This window comes from Arvicanthis niloticus, chromosome 30 (genome assembly GCF_011762505.2).
Source record: "Arvicanthis niloticus isolate mArvNil1 chromosome 30, mArvNil1.pat.X, whole genome shotgun sequence".
Classification (NCBI taxonomy): Eukaryota; Metazoa; Chordata; class Mammalia; order Rodentia; family Muridae; genus Arvicanthis; species Arvicanthis niloticus.
Window position 1 is genome coordinate 6,796,985 of NC_133438.1, and position 23,443 is coordinate 6,820,427.

The window sequence follows — 23,443 nt, forward strand, 5'->3', positions numbered from 1 at the left end:
AAAGTGCCCAATGCTAATGCATCTGTTGAGACTGTGAAGAAAAGGCTGTAAATCTCACTCCAAGCAGATATACACAGCAGGACTTTCTCAGAAACATCAAAAGTGTTGAAAAGAAGGAAGTGTTTCATGTAAAAATGGGAAAAGGAACAAAGCAAAACCACACTTAAATTTGTACTGTTGTGTGAAATGTTCACACGTGTCTGCTACAGCATGGCTCTGACAGTGATGAGCACAGGTGAGGCAGACATGGTGAGCTGAGGAAATGTCGTCTTTGTAAGGCCTGATTGCAGAGGGTCTACTGCCTGGCCTAGTCACAGCATTGAGGAAGTCAGAGTACAGAGTCTGAGGAGAGAATGTCCATTTCCTGTGGGTCTGGTGAAATGTGACCATGTCATAAGGACAGCCCTGCCTCCAGGGCCACACCCTGTTTCCAAACCCTTCAGAAAGGCTCTGAAGTTCTGCCCTCAAGTACAGTTGCAGCCTCTGAGAGGAGATGCCATGACCTTCCCCTTCACAGCCCTGCTCTGTCTTGGTGAGATGTGAAGAGGGGGAGGGGACACTGAGGTCTAGAAATGATCAGGACCTGTAGCTCAGCACTCACCCATCAGGAGACCCCAGGGTCTCAGGCAGTTCTGCAGAGGGGAGGACTTGCTCAGTCTTAGGGACAAATCTCTTACAAAGTAATCTCTTCCAGGACTGACTCTGGGCCTCTGGATCCCAGTGCTGATAGGTGAGTGTGTCTGCAGCTCTGCTGAAATGTTCTTCTCTTCCTATCCAAGAGCCATGCCTGGGCAGTGATGGTGGAAAACACCACATGTGTTATTCCTGGGGGTGGCAGGAGGGTCATGGGGTTAAGGACTGCAATCTGAAGGTGAGTGTCCTGAATCTTAGCTTCTCTGTTACTTGCAGGGTCCCTCCCTAAGCCTATCCTCAGAGCATACCCAGACTCTGTGGTCTCAATGAGGACTAACGTGACCTTCTTGTGTGAGGGGACCATTGGAGCCAACAAGTACATGCTCTATAAAAATGGCTATCTATATGCAAGAGTCACAAACAACCAACAGAAGCCAGAAAACAAGACTGAATTCTCATTGTCATTCGTAGACCAGCAAAATGCAGGCCATTATCATTGTTCCTACAGGACCCAGACTAAATCATCAAACTTCAGTGACCCCCTGGAGCTTGTGGTGACAGGTGAGAGAACACACAGGGTCCCAGACCTCAGGATTTCACTGTCTATACTTGGGTCTGTTAACAGTAATGCCCACCCACCCACACTCCCACCTCAGAGCCAAGGAAGATAATGAGGGCTGGCGACATTTACCTCATTCCCCCTTCTCTCCTAGGAGCCTACTGGAAACCCAGCCTTTCAGCCCAAACCAGCCCTGTAGTGATTCCAGGAGAGTATGTCACCCTCCATTGTGAGTCCTGGCAGTATTATCACAGCTTCATTCTGATGGTAGAAGGACCACAGAAGCTCTCCTGGAAGCAAGACTCACAGTATATCTACTATACTAGAAAGTTCCAGGCTCTGTTCTCTGTGGGCCCTGTGACCCCCCAACCAGAGATGGATATGCAGATGCTACAGCTATGACAAGAAAAAACCACAGGTGTGGTCAGAGCCTAGTGAACCCCTGGAGCTCCTAGTCTCAGGTAAAAAAACCCACCATTACCACAGAATGATATTGAAATGATACAGTCCCTCAGAGAGCACTTGGTATGTGTGTATGTAAGAATCCAGGACTCTTTAGAAATTTGACACACAGCACAGAAAACAGTTGGACCCAACACACAGAATGAAAGGCTAAGAGTGACAGCAAAGCCCAGAGTTCCCAGTAGGGAGATTGTTCTTCATGAGGCCTTCTGTTAATCTGGACCAGTTTTAACACAATTCACTAGAGTTCAGGAAATATGGAAGAACAGGGAGAGGAAGGATGGTAGTGGCTAGAGAGGTTGAGGGCACCTGGAGAACTCAGCCAGGAGAACACAGAACCAGCTAAGCCCAAATCATCAGGGCTCACAGAGTCTGCATGGGTCTGTCCTAGGATCTCTGCATACATGCTGTGGCTGTTTCACATGGCTTTGTGTTGTTGTTGTTTGACTGCAGGGGGTTGTATTTCACTATGTACTCCTTGTTTACTGTCCTGGACCTCATTCTGTAGACCAGTCAGACCTCCAACTCAGAGATCCACCTGGCTTTATCTCCTGAGTGTGCAGATTAAATGTGTTTGCCACAATCACCCTGCTTGCTTCAGGTTCAATGGGAGTGGAGATGTCTCTGACACTTTCGCCTACACATGGGATCTTTTTGGTCCTAGTGGTTTGCCTTGTGCAGTCTTAATATGAGGGGATGTGCCTAATGTTCTTGCATCTTGTTATGCCACATTCAGTAAATGTCACTGAACAGCCTTCTACTCTCTGAAAGGAAATGGAGGAACAGTGAATCTGGAGATAAAGGAAAGTGGGGAAAATTGTGTGATATTAGGAAAGAGGGGAGGATGGGAGGTTGTCTTCCTGTATATTGTATGAGAGAAGAATAAATTAAAAAGAAGAAAGCAACATATACTGTGGGACTTTCTGTGTTCCACTTTCAAACACAGTCATGTGCTTCTGTCTTACTTCTATGTAGGGAACCTCCAAAAACCAACCATCAAGGCTGAACCAGGCTCTGTGATCGCCTCCAGAGGAGCCATGACCATCTGGTGTCAGGAGAACCTGGATGCAGAAATATGTCTTCTGAATAAGGAGGGAAGCCAAGAAACCTGGAAAACACAGATCCTACAGGAACCTGGGAAGAAGGGCAAGTTCTTCATCCCTTCTGTGAGGAGTAATCATGCAGGGCAATATCGCTGTTACTGTTACAGCTCAGCTGGTTGGACAGAGCCCAGTGACACTCTGGAACTGGTGGTGACAGGTGAGGGGACAGTCAGATTCTTAAGCCCAGGATCTGCTCTCAGGAGTATTCCACTCCCACAGAGGGTTCCTTGAGAACATTGTGCAGTGTGAGAACATGTGACAGACTGCCTGCTTCTCTCCTAGGAATCTATGACCACTATAAACCCATGCTGTCAGTACTTCCCAGCCCTGTGGTGACAATGGGAAGGAACATGACACTCCAGTGTGCCTCACAGAGGCACTATGATAAATTCATTCTCACCAAGGAAGATCAGAAATTCACCAGCTCACTGGACACACAGTATATAAATTCTAGTGGACTGTATGAAGCCATTTTTGTTATGGGACCCTTGACCACAAACCACACAGGGACATTCAGATGTTACGGTTACTATGAGCGTGCCCCACAGCTGTGGTCAGTATCCAGTGAGCTCCAACAAGTACTTATCTCAGGCAAGTCCCTTCTTGTTATTCACCTGTCATCTTTTGAGACCCTAAGCCCTTGGCCATGGCCTGCCCCTCTGGAGAGTTGCAGGTAGAGGAGGACTAAATGGTGAGCCTGTGGTCTCAATCACACCCCTGCTTGGGGAGAAGCTGTGACATGTGTTGGGCAGGATGGGAGGGCACAGATGTTTGGTAGGACGAAATCTCAGTCCATAGCTGTCATTTTCCCTCTAGGACTGTCCAAGAAGCCCTCTCTGCTCACTCATCAAGGCCATATCCTGGACCCTGGAATGAGCCTCACACTTCAGTGTTGCTCTGACATCAACTATGACAGATTTGCTCTGTACAAGGTGGGAGAATCTAACATCATGCAGCACCCTAGCCAGCGGACCAACACTGGCCACTCCATGGCCAACTTCACACTGGGCCATGTGAACCCCTCCACTGGAGGCCAATACAGATGCTATGGTGCACACAACCTCAGCTCTGAGTGGTCAGTGTCCAGTGATGCCCTGGACATTCTGATCACAGGTGAGGATCTACAAAGATTAAATCAGGTACTCTGCTCAGACCTCTCTACAAAGATTTAATCAGGCCTCTGCTCAGGATCTCATTGGGGAGTTGAGGAGCTGAGGAGCTGAGGAGCTGAGGAGCTGAGGGCTGAGATGAGAGACAGGAATCTTAGGTAGGAAAAGATGCAGGAAGAAAAGAGCAGGAGCTGAGCTCAGTCAGAAAAGAGACAGAGACACAGGTTCTCAAGGTGGAATCTTGTGTAGTTTGAACTCAGAACAAGGAAGCCAGCCTCTCATCATCCCTCTTCTCTTCAGGACAGCTCCCTGTCACTCCTTCCCTCTCAGTGAAGCCTAACTCCACAGTACACTCAGGAGAGGACGTGACCCTGCTGTGTTGGTCAATGTACAGTGTGGACGCTTTCATTCTGTCTAAGGAGGGATCAGCCCAGCCACCCCTGAGACTAAAATCAAAGTTCCAAGATCGGCAGTTCTTCACAGAATTCTCCATGAATGCTGTGACCTCCCATCTCTCAGGCACCTACAGGTGCTATGGTTCTCAAGACTCATCTCTCTACCTGTTGTCACATGCCAGTGTCCCTGTGGAGCTCACAGTCTCAGGTGAGGTGATCCTGACATCTCAGAATGAGTCACAACCCACACTGTGGCAAATCTTTTGACTTGGGTGGGATTTAGAAGACAAATGGAAGACTTTGTCTGAGATGCACTCGTCAGCACAGAACTGTATGCCAGTAATGATGCTTCAGGTAATATTCACTCTGTCCTAAGGGAGATTACAGGGAAGATGTAGGACAGACAGCAGGAAGAACATCTTCTTGTTCTGTTTCCTAGGACCCACTGAAGCCTCCAGCTGTCCACCAAAAGGCCCATCCCTCCAGCCCATAAGTATCAGGCACCTGTGTAGAGAATGTGCTGCAAACACAGGAGCCTATCAAACAGCTGTTGGTAATCAAAAATCTCATTTCTCAGTCATTTCAGCTTTTAGGTATGAGAGACCAACAAATATCCCAAAAGAAAAACCAACATTGTCCATTCACAACAATTATTAGCTACAATAGTGTCTGAAATGCTGCAGATTGTCAGTCAGATGAGTGTTCACCCTCATGATGGTGGAGGATACCCTGAATCATTCTAGGCATGCTCACTGCACTCCCTGCTACTGGAACCCAGAGGCTGGGGCTTAACTATTGGGCTACAGAAAGTAGCACCCAAAGTGAGACATTTAGGTTCACACTGGATGATGTGGCAGGTGGGTAAGGTTGTGAGCAAGGAACCCAGACTGTCACCTCCCCTTAAATGCTCCTAAGAAAGAAGCATTTCACAAGCATAGAGTCATGCCCAAGAGTGCCAATAAAGTCTCTGTTGGAATGTAGGCCCAGATGGGTGATAGCTACTAATGGGCTTAATACAGCTGCTTCAGGAGATCCTGCCTTAGATAAGCACTTCCCTTTCTGGGCTGCTGTTTCTCAGTGTAATGAGAGAAGCCTGGTTCACATGTCTAAGTTGTGCTGGTGATGTTTGTGACCTCTCCTGACAAATGACATCTCCAGAACCTGATTCTGCAGTGGGTCTGGCCAATAGCCTGTTGACACAAGGCAGGGGTGTTTCAAATAGTCCAGGTAGAGGATTCCGGCCCCTTCAGGCTAGCTCATTCTAAGATTCTCTGATTTCTATGACGTCCAAACTTAGGAGCATCTTCAGGTGCTCTAGATGCCTGCACTCATCTATACTCATCTTATAATTCACCAATGACTGTGGAGCTCATGGTTCAAGTTGAGGAAATCCAGATCTCTCTGAACTGAAGCGGTGTCTCAGCATTCTCAATTTATAACAATAATTAGCTAGCATAGGGTTTGAAATGCTGTAGAGTCAGTCAGATGGGTCTTCACCCTTATGATGGTGAGGGTTAATCTGAATCATTCTAGAGGTGCACACTATACTCCCTGTTAATGGAACCCAGAGATTTCATGTAGGTTGACAGAGAATCTTGGTGAGGACACAGAAAGATAAAGGATCCTAAACAGGAACTGGTCCCTAGGGCCAACCTCTTCTTCTTAACCTCAAATAAACAGTATTTACAGAATCCCTGTCAGATCCTTGCTCTCAGTGCAGTCATGGATCATGGTGACTCCAGGAGAAGACACAGCCTTGTTGTAATAATTACAAAACCTCTATACTATCTTTCTCTTCAAACCATATTCAAATCCATAACTTCACCCTATCACACTGAATTCACCATAAGAAATACACCAAAACAAGCTTTACATCAAGCAAAATAAGCTCCACCAATTCCAATCAAAATGTGTTTTTTGTGAAGTCTGCAAACTTTCCCTCCAGAAAGAAATAGAGGAAATGTGACTGTATGTGTTCAACCTTTACTAGCGAGGTGATAGCTAAGAATGTCTTCTCCAAGGCCTTAGTGCACTTATCTCAACAAGAGAAAGTTGGGTGTGTAATCTCCTAGTATTGAAGTGATATTACTCAAATGTAATATTTAAATCTTAGATGTGTCAGTCTTGGATCTATGCATAATAAGAACTAACCCTGTTATTTGGGTTACTAAGAGGTTGAAAACCCACTGGCTTACCATCCACTTATATTTTCTGAGGCACAATTGCATTTACACAGAGAGAGGTGTGAGAGTGTGGGGCACCCAGAGGGGTACACGGAGAGGGAGAGGGAAAGGTTGAGGGAGAGGGAGAGGGAGAGGGAGAGGGAGAGGGAGAGGGAGAGGGAGAGGGAGAGGGAGAGGGAGAGGGAGAGGGAGGGAGAGGGAGTTAAGAAAAATGGTCAAATCAAGTGAGAAATGGAAAAATCTGACTGTGACCAAGGAAAAAACACCAACAAAACCCACTGAGAATCTGAGTCTGTACAAACTCTGATGGGCTCACCAGGGAAACCACACTGTATTCTTTTGTGACTGCTAATAGCAGTGATGTGAGGACACTGCCTGAAATGAACTGTTCTACTCTGAATATACTGGTTTCACTGGCATGTCATTGGTCTTCTATTAGCACAATGGTTCTAAAGATTGAAGTAAGAATAAGAAAGCAGACTCAGCTATGCCACAGGAAAGATTCATCCCAGAAGTCCATGAGCTTCTATGGTGAGAATGGTGGGCATCTACAATAAATGGTAAAGTGAAACTCAGAAGAAACAATAAGGTCTCTTAAGTACACATATATTCTACTCCTCTTCTTCTATTCTCAGGACCAGCTGAGACCATCTGTCCCTCCTAGAACACGCCCAAACCCAAGACAGTTCAATAAAGAAAATTCCAAGTCATAGCATAGGAAACAGTAGAACAAAGTTCTCTCCAGATAAAACATGGGCCCCTGGTGGACACTTAGTTTTCTTGCAGGAATTTTGAACATCTCTAATTTCTGTAACTTCTTCGTCTAAATCCTCAGCCCCACAGAACCGGGATCACACAATGGAGAATCTCGTCAGGATCGGGATTGCTGTCATGGTCCTTGTAGCCCTTCTGATCCTGGTCTTTGAGGCCAGGGGCAGCCAGAGACAGATCCACTGTACAACTAGAAGATAATACGAAGAAAAAAACATGTATCTTTGAAGTTGCCACAATCTGGGAATGAATCTGATAATGCAAAATTTTCTGTCAGAAAATCCAGTGCTCATGTAGAGAAACTGTCAGGAAAGAATGGGCTGGAAGAAAATGTATTTGGGGTTCAGAAGAAGATGAGAGTTTCATGATGAGATTCTTCTTCAGTAAATCCCTCCACATACTGGAGCATTTGCTTCCTGAACCAACACTCTTCTGAAACTATAAAGTGATAGAATACGCTGTCCCATTTGCCTGGAATTTCTTTCATATATTTGATTGTGATTTCTATAAGGAATATATTCATTTCATATTTAAAAGCCTTTGTCATTTTTGTAACATTGGCTTTAAGGTCATTTTGTAGTGTGTGTGTGTGTGTGTGTGTGTGTGTGTGTGTGTGTGTGTGTGTGTGGTGTATCTTTGTGTCTTTGTGTCTTTTGTTAGTTTACTTCTGTTGGTTGTTCTGTAAGGCAAGTTTTTGGCCAAAGTCTTGGGAGAGGAGAGGTTTAGTTAGTATCCCTGGTGCCAGTAGGCTTCCTGAAATGCATGTAGGGCAGATGGGTGGGAAATGGAGTATGCAGTGAAGTTTCCTCCTCTTAGGTAAGAATTCAGAGGATTAGCAGACAGGGCTTTGATAGGGAGAGGCTTAATTGTTGTCCCTTCAGATGGGGGATTCCAGGGAAACAGGAGAACTTCTGGGTGATACTGATTTTATAAAAGAAGATACCAACAAAATGACTCCTAGATCAATGTCTTGCTCAGCAATTATACAAGCTTCTTCCTGCATAATATGAGAAATAATACAGACTCACAACTGAAAGTTGTGAAAAAAATCTGAATACACTGAATCCTGAATGGAATGGCTGCCCTTTCTAGGCTCAGGGAACTTAGAGAAACAGGAGTTTGAGAGATTGTGTGAGCCAGAGGAGAAGGATGACACCAAGGAAACTATGCTTTCAGTCATAAGTGTCTGATGCAAATATGGACTCACAGAAACTGTGGCAGCATGTACAGGGCCAGGAAAGGTCTAAGTGAGATCATGTCCCAGTGCTAAGAGACAAGGTAAACACAAGACCTCATCTACAATCCAGTGGCTATCATACACTGATAAACACTTGCAAAAGAAAAATTAGTTTTTCCAAGAAAGACACACGGCTATAAAAGCAAACTAAAGAACAAGTCTCTGACCCAGCACGGTATGGACAACACAAAAGGAACCCACTGACATTTTAAGCAGTCTTTGCTTACAATGCTTGGTTTTGCTTATATAATCATTTCCTGTTTTGTGTTCTTATGAGCTTTCAGGTAATTCATAATGTAGATGTGTATAAAAGTCACTAAATTACACATCTTAAGAGCATTCAATTCTACTTACAAGTGTTTCACGTACGGTTAGGAGAAAGACTTTCATTTTCTTATTCAATTTTTCCATTCAGTATGACCAATTGTTTTATTTATCTAATGTGATTTTGGTTTAAATTTCAGTTTATATGTAAAGTTATTAAGAGAATTTAAATATTACCTCCATAACACAAGCTTTCATAAGCTTAAAATATGATTATACTTCCCTTCCATTTTCTTCCTTTAAACAACTCCCATATTCTGCTTCCCCTACTCACTCTCAAATGATCAGTTGGTTTTCTTTATAATATACATACATGTAAATATTATGTGTATAAATATGTAAACACAGTCTGCTGAGTCCATGTAGTGTTGTTTCTTCATGACTTTGAGGCTCACCATGTGACACTGCATGAGAAACCAGGGGCTGTTCCTAGAGAAAAGTAACTCTACCTCTCTCAGCATTTCTTAGTTGTCTATTTTTCTTCATCTAGGGCTGATGAACTGACAGAAATTCTCCTACCACATTAATGTGTCTACTGCTGTTGTTCCTTTTCAGGTCTTCTTTAGGCAGCCATATTGTTGAGGTATTACACAAATGGTTTTCCTGTCTTTTCTAGGAGACAAAATCTTACACAAGATTTCCAGGTCTTATGGCACTTAGTCTTTCTACTCCCTCTTCTGCAATGTTCCCTGAGCCTTAGGTGCAGAAATTGCCTTGTAGATATATCAGTTGGGAGCTAAGAACTGCCCAAGTAGGTGTTCTCTGCAATTTCACCAGCTGTGGCTTCCTGTAATAGATTGTGTCTCATAAAGGAAATCATTTTGTTCTGAGGTGTTGGAGCTACACTTATATATTAATTTTCCATAATCTTAGAGTGAAAAATAAAACAAGAAAATACATTACACAATTTACTATTTCATAGTAAATATGTTTCCTGCAATGGTAAGACCATGAGGTTTTTTTTTTTACAATAATAACTTATTTGAAAAATTACAGGTTTAACCACTCAGCATTGGGCATTCCCTGAATGGCCTCATACCTGTGATGAAGGAATACACTTTTTTCTAATGGTCATTATTTTCCTGTAGTTCTCTGTCTACAGATGGGACCCTTGGAAACATTGCCATTTCTCATTAATATATTCACCTATATTACATTGTTTAGATTCCATTTATTTCTCAAAAAATTAAAAAGCCATTTCTTTGACAATTTTTACAAAATGACTTCACTGAAGTCTTCCTGGTTTTTTGTCTCTTAGAATCTTTATAGACTCTCTAGTATTCCCTGAGCCATGTATACAGGTGCTGTGATGGAGGTATGTCTGTTAGGATAGAACTCCTCATGTTCTGTGAAGGATACTCACTGGATATATTTGTGCACCCATCAGTGAGCCCAACAAGGTCCTATAGATACAAGCACATGCTCATATAACAAACTTTGGTTAAAATCAATGGGAAATAACAAAACAAAAGACACAGATGAGGGTATGTAAATTTTTGGGATATTATGACAGTTACTATGGATACGAGACATATAAAAGGTATTAGAATGGAAAAAATCCAGAATGCATCATATACATGTATGACATTGTCAATGAAAACATTCACTTCATAAAAACAAAAATAACCTGGAAAGAAGCTAAATTTGCTCTAGAAAAAGAAAATATTTTGTATGGTTCCAACTTTTCTGTTTCAGATACCATGAAAAGAAATATCATTTTTCCCAGCTTCATGTAACCCTGAAGACAATAAGAAATTAAACAAGCAGAGCTACAAGCAGGTGTGTGGAATGCTGTTTCTTGCAGAGGAAGTCTCAGTTTCCAAATGATTATCAATAATATTCAATGTCCTAACCAACATCAATGTCAAAATGACCAGGATCCAACCATGATGGCGTGTTAATATTAAATCCCATGGAAACTTCAGTCCAAGGAATAAACTTACTGAAGGCTGTCTTCCCTCCACCCCCATGCTTCCAGCCTGACCTCTATTTTAAGAAATGGTAACAGCAGTTTCTATGAATTCTCATTGTACTGAACTGCAAGTGTGCTTTCCTATCACACACTGTTCTCACCTCTCCCTGCTCTAGTTCCTAGATCCTTGTGTGGTTTTTAATCCTCTGACAGGAGTGTGAGCAGATGTTAAGGAAAATTTCAGAGACAGATTTCAGTTTGGAGCAGTAGAATCTTCACACCCTCCCAATCATGGTCTTCTAGTCAAAGTTACAGCCTGACATCCATGGAAACTGTGTTACAAATCCCCAACAATCTAAGCTGAATGGAAGTTTTGTTAACCAAAAAAACTGAGAAGAGATAGGTCATAGATCTGTACTACTGTTTTCCTAAAGGAAAATAGAGAAAAGTAACTATTAAATCAATGTCTTGCTCAGCCATTATCAAGGAAGCCTCCTTGTAAGAGGTGGGAACTAACACAGAGACCCTTCAGAATGATGTGCAGAGAGAGACCTTGAATCTCTTAAACTTTAATGAAATGTCAATATCAAACATCCACATTCCCCTAGGTTCAAGAGACTCTAAGAGAGAGAAATTGGAGAGATCTTAAGAACCAGATGATATAGATGGAAACAAGGAAACTATGTCTTCCAGACAAAAGAGGCTCATGAATGCAGAGAAACTGTGGCAGCAAGCACAGAGCCAGAACAGGTCTAAGCCAGATGGTGTCCCAGAGCTGAATGGGGATTGGGGACACAAAACTTCATCCATAAACCTGAAGACATCTCCAAATGAAAAATACTTGCAAAAAAATTCATATTTTTACAACAAAGTCATCTTGGCATATAAGTCACACTGAAGGGTAGGTCTCAGCCCCAGCAATATATGGCCAACACAAAATGATCTCGAAGGTATTTTTGGAGGGATCTTTTTTCCTTATAGATCTTTTACTTATATACTATGATTTCCTGTTTGGGGTTTGTATGTGATTTTTCTATGTGTGAATATGTTTCTCTCTGTTTATATGTACTTCATGACAGAATTCTGGAACTTTTGAAGAAACACTAATACCAAGACTCCACAAAATGTTGCACAAATTAGAAACAGGCAAACACTGAAAACGTATTCTATGTAATTCTGACACCTAAAACACAAGACTCAAAAAGAAAGCAAATTTCAGACCAATTTCCCTCTCAAAGCTAGAAGGGCCTGGAAAGATATCTTACAAACTCTAAAAACCACAGATGCCAACCTAGACTATCTTCCCCCCACGCCCCCCCAAAAAAACCCAACCGTATATGGTATACAACCACTGGCAACTTCAATCCCAGGAAATCCAGTATTCTCTTCTGAACATATAAAAGGCAAACACATTCTCTCTCTCTCTCTCTCTCTCTCTCTCTCTCTCTCTCTCTCTCTCTCTCTCTCTCTGTGTGTGTGTGTGTGTGTGTGTGTGTGTGTGTGTGTGTGTATTATATGCAGGCAAATCTCTAATAACTTTATGATGATTTACATATGCTCAGCCCAGAAAGTGGCACTATTAGGTGAGGACCTGTTGGAGTAGGTGTGGCCTTGGTGGAGAAGGTATGTACCTATAACTTTAAGACCCTCATCCTAGCTCCCTGGAAGTTGGTGTGCTGCTAGTAGCCTTCAGACAAAGATATAGATGTAAAAATTTAAAACCAACACTGGGTGTGGTGGCCCACATCTCTAGTACCTGCACTTGGGAAGCACAGAGTGGAGATCTGTATGAGGTCCAGTTTAGTCTGGTCTACATAACCAGGTCCAGGACAACCAGGACTACAGAGCCACAGACTGACTCAATACAACCACAAATATGACTAAGCCCATCGGCATAGGAAAAAAGATAGTAGAGGGAAAGAAATACAACTCCAAACATTGATAATTACAGAGTAAAACTAGCATGTAGCTCACTTGTAGAGTATGTACTCAGGATACTGGAGGCTGTTCCATGAAAGCCTAACACAAAAATAAACAGAAAAAATTAACTTTATGAGATCTTTTTCTTAAACTATGCCACCATGCAGACACTAGCACATAAGTCATTGACAAGGCACTTGTGGGGAAGAAATCTCGCGGGCGGGGGGAGGGAGTCCGGCGGCGGGTCTCGGAGGCAGGCTTCCCATCCCACCCGGAAGGTCCCACATTCACGAGGCTGTCGGCGAGCAGGCCAGCAGCTGTATAGGCAAGGCTCTAGGGTTCCAAAGGCTGGGAATCTGGTGGAGAGACCATGTGTCATGGAGTCCGGTTTTCCAAAGCTTTTATTGTTCATGGCATGGTGAATGGACGTGGGTGGTACACACTTCCCCCCCGCCAAAAGCCAGGGGAGATCAATCTTATAGGGAAGGGAGAAAGGGGAGGGAATAACTTAATTAGCTACGCCCCTGGCCTTTTGATAATTCATTAATATTTAAATCTCTGGAAGTGGAGACTTGTTAATCAAGCCCTCTACCTGTGTCCTACGTGACTAAAGGTGGCAGGTTAAATGAAGTTACCTCATCCAAGGCCCAACAGGCCCTGGCCAACAACTTTCTTTAAAGTACAACCAATAGCAGTAAACTAATAAAAGACACAGAAACACACACACACACAATATAAAATGACTTTAATTCAATATTAGAAAGTTGACAAAGGCCTTTAAAAGTGAAATGAATATAAACCTCAGAGAAATCACAACCAAACATGTAAAAGAAATTCCAGGCAGATGGGACAGCACATTTCATAACTTTATAGTTTCAGAAGAGTTCTGGTTCAGGAAGCAAATGCCCAGGTATGTGGAAAGACAGTAATTGTTTTACTGAAGAAGAATCTCATCATGAAACTCCCACCTTCTTCTGAACCCCAACTACATTTTCACCCAGCACATTCTCTCCTAACAGTTCCTCAACATGAGTACTGGATTTTTTGACAGAAAATCTTGCATCATCAGATTCATTCCCAGACTGTGGCACCTTGAAAGATATATGGTTTTTCTTCAGATTATCTTCTAGTTATACAGTGGATCTGTCTCTGGCTGCCCCTGGACTCAAAGACCACAATCAGAAGGGCTATGAAGACGATGACAGCAATCCCCATCCTGATGACATTCTCCACTGTGTGATCCTGGTTCTCTGGGGCTGTGGATTTAGACGAAGAAGTTACAGAAATTAGGGATGTTCAAAATTCCTGCAAGAAAACTAAGTGTCCACCAAGGGCCCATGTTTTATCTGGAGAGAACTTTGTTCTACTGTTTCCTATGCTATGACTTGGAATTTTCTTTATTGAACTGTCTTGGGTTTGGGCATGTTCTAGGAGGGACAGATGGTCTCAGCTCGTACTGAGAATAGAATAAGAGGAGTAGAATATATGTGTACTTAAGAGACCTTACTGTTTCTTCTGAGTTCCACTTTACCATTTATTGTAGATGCCCACCATTCTCACCATAGAAGCTCATGGACTTCTGGGATGAATCTTTCCTGTGGCATAGCTGAGTCTGCTTTCTTATTGTTACTTCATTCTTTACAACCATTGTGCTAATAGAAGACCAATGACATGCCAGTGAAACCAGCATATTCAGAGTAGAACAGTTCATTTCAGGCAGTAGTCCCTACATCACTGCTCTTAGCAGTCACAGAAGAATACAGTGTGGCTTCCCTGGTGAGCCCATCAGAGTTTGTACAGACTCAGATTCTCAGTGGGGGTTTTTTTGTTGGTGTTTTTTCCTTGGTCACAGTCAGAGTTTTCCATTTCTCACTTGATTTGACCATTTTTCTTATCTCCCTCCCTCTCTCCCTACTCCCTTTCCTCCCTCTCCCTATCCATCTCCCTCTCCCTCTCCATCTCCCTCTCCCTCTCCCTCTCCTCCATTTCTCTCCCTTTCCCTCTCCCCCTCCCCCTCCCCTCCCCCTTTCCATCCCCCTTGCCTACCCCTCCCCTTCCCCTCTACCTCCCCCTCCTCCTCTTTCCCTCTCCCTCTTCCTCTCCTTATACATCTTTCTCTCCCTCTCCCTCTCCCTCTCCCTCTCCCTCTCCCTCTCCCTCTCCCTCTCCCTCTCCCTCTCCCTCTCCCTCTCCCTCTCCCTCTCCCTCTCCCTCTCCCTCTCCCTCTCCCTCTCCCCCTGCCCCTCCCCTTCCCCTCCTTCTCCCTCGCCCTTTCTCCCTCTCCTTTTCTCCCCCTCCCTTTCTCCCCTCCCTTTCTCCCCCTCCCTTTCTCCCCCTCCCTTTCTCCCCCTCCCTTTCTCCCCCTCCCTTTCTCCCCCTCCCTTTCTCCCTCTCCCTCTCCCTCTCCCTCTCTCTCTCCCTCAACCTTTCCCTCTCCCTCTCCTTGTACCCCTCTGGGTGCCCACACTCTCACCCCTCTCTCTGTGTAAATGCAATTGTGCCTCAGAAAATATAAGTGGATGGTAAGCCATTGGGTTTTCAACCTCTTAGTAACCCAAATAACAGGGCTAGTTCTTATTATGCATAGCTCCAAGACTGACACAACAAAGATTTACATATTACATTTGAGTAACATCACTTCAATCCTAGGAGATCCCACACCCAACTTTCTCTTGTTGAGATAAGTGCACTAAGGCCTTGGACAAGACATTCTTAGCTATCACCTCGCTAGTAAAGGTTGAACACATACAGTCACATTTCCTCTATTTCTTTCTGGTGGGAAAGTTTGCAGACTTCATAAAAAATACATTTTGATTGGAATTGGTGGACCTTATTTTGCTTGATGTAAATCTTGTTTTGGTGTATTTCCTATGGTGAATTCGGTGTGATAGGGTTAAGTTATGAATTTGAATATGGTTTGAACAGAAAGATAGTATGGAGGGTTTGTAATTATTACAACAAGGCTGTGTCTTCTCCTGGAGTCACCATGATCCATGACTGCATTGAGAGCAAGGATCTGACAGGGATCCTGTGAATACTGTTTATTTGAGGTTGAGAAGAAGAGGTTGGCCCTAGGGACCAGTTCCTGTTTAGGATCCTTTATCTTTCTGTGTCCTCCCCAAGATTCTCTGTCAACCTACATGAAATCTCTGGGTTCCATTAACAGGGAGTATAGTGTGCACCTCTAGAATGATTCAGATTAACCCTCACCATCATAAGGGTGAAGACCCATCTGACTGACTCTACAGCATTTCAAACCCTATGCTAGCTAATTATTGTTATAAATTGAGAATGCTGAGACACCGCTTCAGTTCAGAGAGATCTGGATCCCCTCAACTTGAACCATGAGCTCCACAGTCATTGGTGAATTATAAGATGAGTATAGATGAGTGCAGGCATCTAGAGAACCTGAAGATGCTCCTAAGTTTGGACGTCATGGAAATCAGAGAATCTTAGAATGAGCTAGCCTGAAGGGGCCGGAATCCTCTACCATGACTATTTGAAACATCCCTGCCTTGTGTCAACAGGCTATTGGCCAGACCCACTGCAGAATCAGGTTCTGGAGATGTCATTTGTCAGGAGAGGTCACAAGCATCACCAGCACAACTTAGACCTGTGAAGCAGACTTCTCTCATTACACTGAGAGAAACAGCAGCCCAGAAAGGGAAGTGCTTATCCAAGGCAGGATCTCCTGAAGCAGCTGTATTAAGCCCATTAGTAGCTATCACCCATCTGGGCCTACATTCCAACAGAGACTTTATTGGCACTCTTGGGCATGACTCTATGCTTGTGAAATGCTTCTTTCTTAGGAGCATTTAAGGGGAGGTGACAGTCTGGGTTCCTTGCTCACAACCTTGTTCACATCATCCAGTGTGAACCTAAATGTCTCACTTTGGGTGCTACTTTCTGTAGCCCAATAGTTAAGCCCCAGCCTCTGGGTTCCAGTAGCAGGGAGTGCAGTGAGCATGCCTAGAATGATTCAGGGTATCCTCCACCATCATGAGGGTGAACACTCATCTGACTGACAATCTGCAGCATTTCAAACACTATTGTAGCTAATAATTGTTGTGAATGGACAATGTTGGTTTTTCTTTTGAGATATTTGTTGGTCTCTCATACCTAAAAGCTGAAATGACTGAGAAATGAGATTTTTGATTACCAAGAGCAGTTTGATAGGCTCCTGTGTTTGCAACACATTCCCTACATAGGTGCCTGATACTTATGGGCTGGAGGGATGGGCCTTTTGGTGGACAGCTGGAGGCTTCAGTGTGTCCTAGGAAACAGAACAAGAAGATGTTCTTCCTGCTGTCTGTCCTACATCTTCCCTGTAATCTCCCTTAGGACAGAGTGAATATTACCTGAAGCATCATTACTGGCATACAGTTCTGTGCTGATGAATGTGTCTTGTGACAATGTCTTCCATTTGTCTTCTAAATCCCACCCAAGTCAAGAGCTCTGCCACAGTGTAGGTTGTGACTCATGCTGAGATGTCAGGGTCACCTCACCTGAGACTGTGAGCTCCACAGGGACACTGGCATGTGACAACAGGTAGAGAGATGAGTCTTGAGAACCATAGCACCTGTAGGTGCCTGAGAGATGGGAGGTCACAGCATTCATGGAGAATTCTGTGAAGAACTGCCGATCTTGGAACTTTGATTTTAGTCTCAGGGGTGGCTGGGCTGATCCCTCCTTGGACAGAATGAAAGCGTCCACACTGTACACTGACCAACACAGCAGGGTCACGTCCTCTCCTGTGTGTACTGTGGAGTTAGGCTTCACTGAGAGGGAAGGAGTGACAGGGAGCTGTCCTGAAGAGAAGAGGGATGATGAGAGGCTGGCTTCCTTGTTCTGAGTTCAAACTACACAAGATTCCACCTTGAGAACCTGTGTCTCTGTCTCTTTTCTGACTGAGCTCAGCTACTGCTCTTTTCTTCCTGCATCTTTTCCTGCCCAAGATTCCTGTCTCTCATCTCAGCCCTCAGCTCCTCAGCTCCCCAGTGAGATCCTGAGCAGAGGCCTGATTTAATCTCTGTAGAGAGGCCTGAGCAGAGTACCTGATTTAATCTCTGTAGATCCTCACCTGTGATCAGGATGTCCAGGAAATCACTGGACGCTGACCACTCAGTGGAGAGGTTGTGTGCACCATAGCATCTGTATTGGCCTCCAGTGGAGGGGTTCACATGGCCCAGTGTGAAGTTGGCCATGTAGAGGCCAGTGTTGGTCCGCTGGCTAGGGTGCTGCATGATGTTAGATTCCCCCAACTTGTACAGAGCAAATCTGTCATAGCTGATGTCAGAGCAACACTGCAGGGTGAGGCTCATTCCAGGGTCCAGGATATGGCCTTGGTGAGTAAGCAGAGAGGGCTTCTTGGACAGTCCTAGAGAGAAGGTGACAGCTATGGACTGAGATTTCATCCTACCAAACACCTGTGCCCTCCCATCCTGCCCAACACATGTCACAACTTCTCCCCAAGCAGGGCTGTGATTGAGAACACAGGCTCCCCATTTAGTTCTTCTCTACCTGCAACTCTGCAGAGGGGCAGGCCATGGCCAAGGGCTTAGGGTCTCAGAAGATGATAGGTGAATAACAAGAAGGGACTTACCTGAGATAAGTACTTGTTGGAGCTCACTGGGTACTGACCACAGCTGTGGGGCATGCTCATAGTAACCATAACATCTGAATGTCCCTGTGTAGTTTGGGATCAAGGGTCCCATAAAAAACAGGGCTTTGTACAGTCCACTAGAATTTATATACTGTGTGTCCAGTGAGCTGGTGAATTTCTGATCTTCCTTGGTTAGAGTGAATTTATCATAGTGCCTCTGTGAGGCACACTGGAGTGTCATGTTCCCTCCCATTGTCACCACAGGGCTGGGGAGTACTGACAGCATAGGTTTATAGTGGTCATAGGTTCCTAGGAGAGAAGGAGGTAGTCTGTCACATGTTCTCAAACTGTCACAATGTTGTCATGGAACACTGTGGGAGAGGAATACTCCTGAGAGCAGAGCCTGGGCTTAAGAATCTGACTGTCCCCTCACCTGTCACCACCAGCTCCAGGGTGTCACTGGGCTCTGACCAACCAGCTGAGCTGTAACAGTAACAGCGATATTGCCCTGCATGCTCTTCTGTCACAGAAGGGATGAAGAACTTCCCCTTGTTCCCAGGCTCCTGTAGGATCTTTGTGCTCCAGGTTTCTTGGCTTCCCTCCTTTTTCAGAAAACATATTTCTGCATCCAGGTTCCCCTGACACCAGATGGTCATGGCTCTTCTGGAGGTAATCACAGAGCCTGGTTCAGCCTTGATGGTTGGTTTTTGGAGGTTCCCTACATAGAAGTAAGACAGAAGCACATGACTGTGTTTGAAAGTGGAACACAAAAAGTCCCACAGTGGATGTTGCTTTCTTCTTTTTAATTTATTCATGTCTCATACAATACACAGGGAGACAGCCTCCCATCCTCCTCCCTTTCCTAATGCTACACAATCCTCCCCACTTTCCTTCATCCCCAGATTCACTGCTCCTCCATTTCCTTTCAGAGAATAGAAGGCTTTTCAGTGACATTTACTGAGTGTGGCATAACAAGATGCAAGAATATTAGGCACATACCGTCATATTAAGACTGGACAAGGCAAACCACGAGGACCAAAAAGATTCCATGTGTAGACAAAAGTGTCAGAGACATCTCCACTCCCACTGAACCTGAAACAAGCCAGGTGATTGTGGCAAACACATTTAATCTGCGCACTCAGGAGATAAAGCCAGGCGGATCTCTGAGTTGGAGGCCAGTCTGGTCTACAGAGTGAGGTCCAGGACAGTAAACCAGGAGTACATAGTGAAATACAGCCCCCTACAGCCAAACAACAACAACAACAAAAACAGCAACAACAACAACAACACCATGCCAAACAGCCATGCCAAATAGCCACAGCATGTATGCAGAGATCCTAGGACAGACACATGCAGACTCTGTCAGCCCTGATGATTTGTGCTTAGCTGGTTCTGTGTTCTCCTGGCTGAGTTCTCCAGGTGCCCTCAACCTCTCTAGCCACTACCATCCTTCCTCTCTCTGTTCTTCCAGCTTCCCTGAACTCTAGTAGATTGTGCTAAAGCTGGTCCAGATTAACAGAATGCCTCATGAAGAAGCATCTCCCTACTGGGAACTCTGGGCTTTGCTGTCACTCTCAGCCTTTCATTCTGTGTCTTGGGTCCAAGTGTTTCCTGTGCTGTGTGTCAAAGTTGTAAAGAGCCCTGGATCCTCACATACACACATACCAAGTGCTCTCTGAGGGACTGTATCATTTCAATATCATTCTGTGGAAATGGTGGGGTTCCTTACCCGAGACCAGGAGCTCCAGGGGTTCACTAGGCTCTGACCACACCTGTGGTTTGTTCTTGTCATAGCTGTAGCATCTGTACATCCATCTCTGGTTGGGGGTCACAGGGCCCACAGAGAACAGGGCCTGGAACTTCCCAGTAGAAAGGTTATACTGTGAGTCTTGTCTCCAGGAGAGCTTCTGTGGTCCTTCTACCATCAGAATGAACCTGTGATAATTCTGCCAAGACTCACACTGGAGGGTGACATACTCTCCCGGAATCACCACAGGGCTAGTTTGGGCTGAAAGGCTGGGTTTTCTGTAGGCTCCTAGGAGAGAAGGAGTAATGAGGTAAATGTCACCAGCCCTCATTATCCTCCTTGGCTCTGAGGTAGGAGTGTGGGTGGGAAGGCATTCCTGATAACAGACCCAAGTCTAGACAGTGAAACCCTGAGGTCTGGGACCCTGTGTGTTCTCTCACCTGTCACCACAAGTTCCAGGGAGTCACTGAAGTCTGATGATTTAGTCTGGGTCCTGTAGGAACAATGATAATGGCCTACATTTTGCTGGTCTATGTTTGAGAATGAGAATTCAGTCTTGTTTTCTGGCTTCTGTTGGTTTTTTGTGACTCTTGCATATAGATGGCCATTTTTATAGAGCATGTACTTGTTGGCTCCAATGGTCCCCTCACACAAGAAGGTCACTTTATTCCTCATTGAGACCACAGAGTCTGGGTATGCTTTGAGGATAGGCTTAGGGAGGGACCCTGAAAATAACAGAGAAGCTAAGATTCAGGACACCCACCTTCAGATTGTAGTCCTTAACCTGATGGCCTTCCAGCCACCACACCTTCTCCCCTCCCCCGCCCCCCGAATTACACATGTGGTGTTTCCCACCATCACTGCCCAGGCACGGCTCTTGGATAGGAAGACAAGAGCATTTCAGGAGAGCTGCAGACATACTCACCTGTTGTCACTGGGATCCACAGGCCCAGAGTCAATCCTGTAAGAGAGTTCTTTGTAAGAGATTTGTCCCTAAGGCTGAGCAAGTCCTCCCCTCTGCAGAACTGCCTGAGACCCTGGGGTCTCCTGATGGGTGAGTGCTGAGCTACAGGTCCTGATCATTTCTAGACCTCAGTGTCCCCTCCCCCTCTTCACATCTCACCAAGACAGAGCAGGGCTGTGAAGGGGAAGGTCATGGCATCTCCTCTCAGAGGCTGCAACTGTGCTTGAGGGCAGAGCTACAGAGCCCTTCTGAAGGGATTGGAAACAGGGTGTGGCCCTGGAGGCAGGGCTGTCCTTATGACATGGTCACATTTCACCAGCCCCACAGGAAGGGGAAATTCTCTCCTCAGACTCTGTACTCTGACTTCCTCAATGCTGTAACTAGGCCAGGCAGTAGACCCTCTGCAATCAGGTCTTACTCAGATGACATTTCCTCAGCTCACCATGTCTTCCTCACCTATGCTCATCTCTGTCAGAGCCATGCTGTAGCAGACACGTGTGAACATTTCACACAACAGTACAAATTTAAGTGTGGTTTTGCTTTGTTCCTTTCCTCATTTTTACATGAAATATTTCCTTTTTTCAACATTTTTGATGTTTCTGAGAAGGGTCCTGCTGTGTATATCTGCTTGGAGTGAGATTTACAGCCTTTTCTTCAGTCTCAACAGATGCATTAGCATTGGGCACTTGTTGTGGCCAGTACTCTGCCTCAACGCTTTGGGGGCCAAAGTGTTGGGACCCGTGCTCTGGTCAAGAGAGAGAGAGTGAGGCTCTTGGGAAGAGACTCGAAGAATGGAGACAAGACAGGGTGTGATCAAGTCTCAAGTCTCAAGTCTCAAGTCTCAAGTCTCAAGTCTCAAGTCTCAAATCTCCTTTATTGAAGGGAATTCTGAGGTATTTATTCGCTTTTGCCACATGCCTTGTAGGTGTTGATATGACGTAAGCCTTACAGGCGTCTATAGCATGGATTGCACGTGCACCGTGCGCCCTGCAGGCTTGGATACCACTTGCGCCTTACAGGCATATATGGCCTGGATAGCACGTGGACAGCATGTGGACTGCATGCTTTGCAGGAGTGGCTACTATGTGCGCCTTGCAGCTGGGGACAGTAAACAGCAACACAAAATATGTGGGATATCAGAGTGTGTTTCAGCTGTTGTAGGCTATTGAAAACCAAATCTCTTATCAGGGTATATGGTTCCAGATGGCTGCGAAGATAATCTAGCCACTTTCTGCTAAAAGTTGGCTCCCAACAGGCAGTATAATTTCTGTTTGGTTTCTTTTCACGTTTGTATTTTCCTGTACAATTTTAGGGATTCATATTTCTATATATTGCTGTAGTGGTTTTTTTGCATCTTTATATTTGTTTGTGTTTGTACATGCATGTGTGTCAAAGCACATGTGTGGAGGTCAGAATATAATTTCAATAATAAAATTTCCTTTTATCATATTGATCCTGTCAATCAGAGTCAGGTTAAGTTGGCAGCAGGCCCTTATATACTGAGCCATGTCACTGTCCCTACACTTATGATCATAGTTTTTCTAAGTCCTTCTGCTGAGTCAACAAATTATGTGGTCATGAGGATGCTGGTGCAAACTGCTCTCCAGGTTTATTTGAGTTGTTTGGGATAATGGTTGTTGGTGTCTGAATATGGCATGATTCCTGCTGTAGTTCAGCACACAGTGGTGCAGGCATGGGCAGCCTTTGTGAGCGCCACTGTATCACTGTGTTGCAGTTGTAAAGTTGAGAAGCTGGCAATGGGGTTGCTGGAGGATGACAGCACATGGGCCAGCACCAAGTGCAGGGTGGGTCTTTCTGGATGCTGTAGTCAGCCAGGGTTGTGTCTCCCTCCACCTGCTGGTGGGAAATCTCAGCAGCTGCTAGAGTTTTAATGACAGGACTTTTTGGTCCTGGATCTCAATCTTGACATCCTCAATGATGTCACTGAATTGAACCTGAAAAATGATGGACTTCCCCTTCAGTGCCTTGCCAAATATTGACATGTTCGTGTCTGCATGGTGGCACAGTTCAAGAGAAAGAACCTAGTGAAATTATATTTTTCCTGTTTATTTTTTTGTGTTAGGGATTGATGGAACAGCCTCCAGTGTTTTAAGCACATATTCTACCAGTGAGCTACACAACCGTTTTACTCTGTGGTTTTCAATGTTTGGTGTTTTAATCTTTCTCTGTTATCTTTTTTTCTATCCTTATGGGTTTAGTTATCTTTTGGTTGTATTGAGACAGTCCCTGGTATGTAGTCCTGGTTGTCCTGGACCTGGTTATGTAGACCAGGCTAAACTGGGCCTCATAGAGATTTCCTCCCTATGCTTCCCAAGTGCAGGGATTAGAGATGTGGGCACCATGATGAGTCTTGTGTTTACATTTTATTTATTTTATTTATTTTTATTTTTAACTAGATAATTTATTTACACTTCAGATGCCATCCCCTTTCCCCATTCTCCCCCCTTAGGAAACCCCTATCTCATGCCCCCTTTTTCCTTTTTGCAGTTATACATTTTTTA

The 23,443-nt window shown here is 44.6% G+C and overlaps 1 protein-coding gene and 1 pseudogene across 2 annotated transcripts; one reads left to right on the plus strand and one right to left on the minus strand.

Moving 5' to 3' along the window:
• The first annotated feature begins 487 nt into the window (after positions 1 to 487).
• On the plus strand, positions 488 to 7,684 carry LOC143440877 (paired immunoglobulin-like receptor B; annotated as a pseudogene). The gene is made up of 10 exons (XR_013108222.1): positions 488 to 532; positions 695 to 730; positions 910 to 1,194; positions 1,347 to 1,653; positions 2,630 to 2,914; positions 3,040 to 3,348; positions 3,574 to 3,870; positions 4,167 to 4,469; positions 4,701 to 4,814; positions 7,280 to 7,684. The product of XR_013108222.1 is annotated as a paired immunoglobulin-like receptor B (transcript).
• A 5,702-nt stretch (positions 7,685 to 13,386) lies between these two features.
• LOC143440881 (paired immunoglobulin-like receptor B) lies at positions 13,387 to 21,171 on the minus strand. Its single transcript, XM_076927784.1, has 9 exons — positions 21,081 to 21,171; positions 20,883 to 20,918; positions 20,398 to 20,682; positions 19,940 to 20,245; positions 18,644 to 18,928; positions 18,211 to 18,519; positions 17,689 to 17,985; positions 17,114 to 17,416; positions 13,387 to 13,864 (listed from the first exon to the last, which is right to left on the minus strand). Exons 1-9 carry the CDS (start codon positions 21,112 to 21,114, stop codon positions 13,728 to 13,730), a joined length of 1,992 nt encoding a protein of 663 aa, XP_076783899.1. The 5' UTR covers positions 21,115 to 21,171; the 3' UTR covers positions 13,387 to 13,727.
• Between the last annotated feature and the right edge of the window lie 2,272 nt (positions 21,172 to 23,443).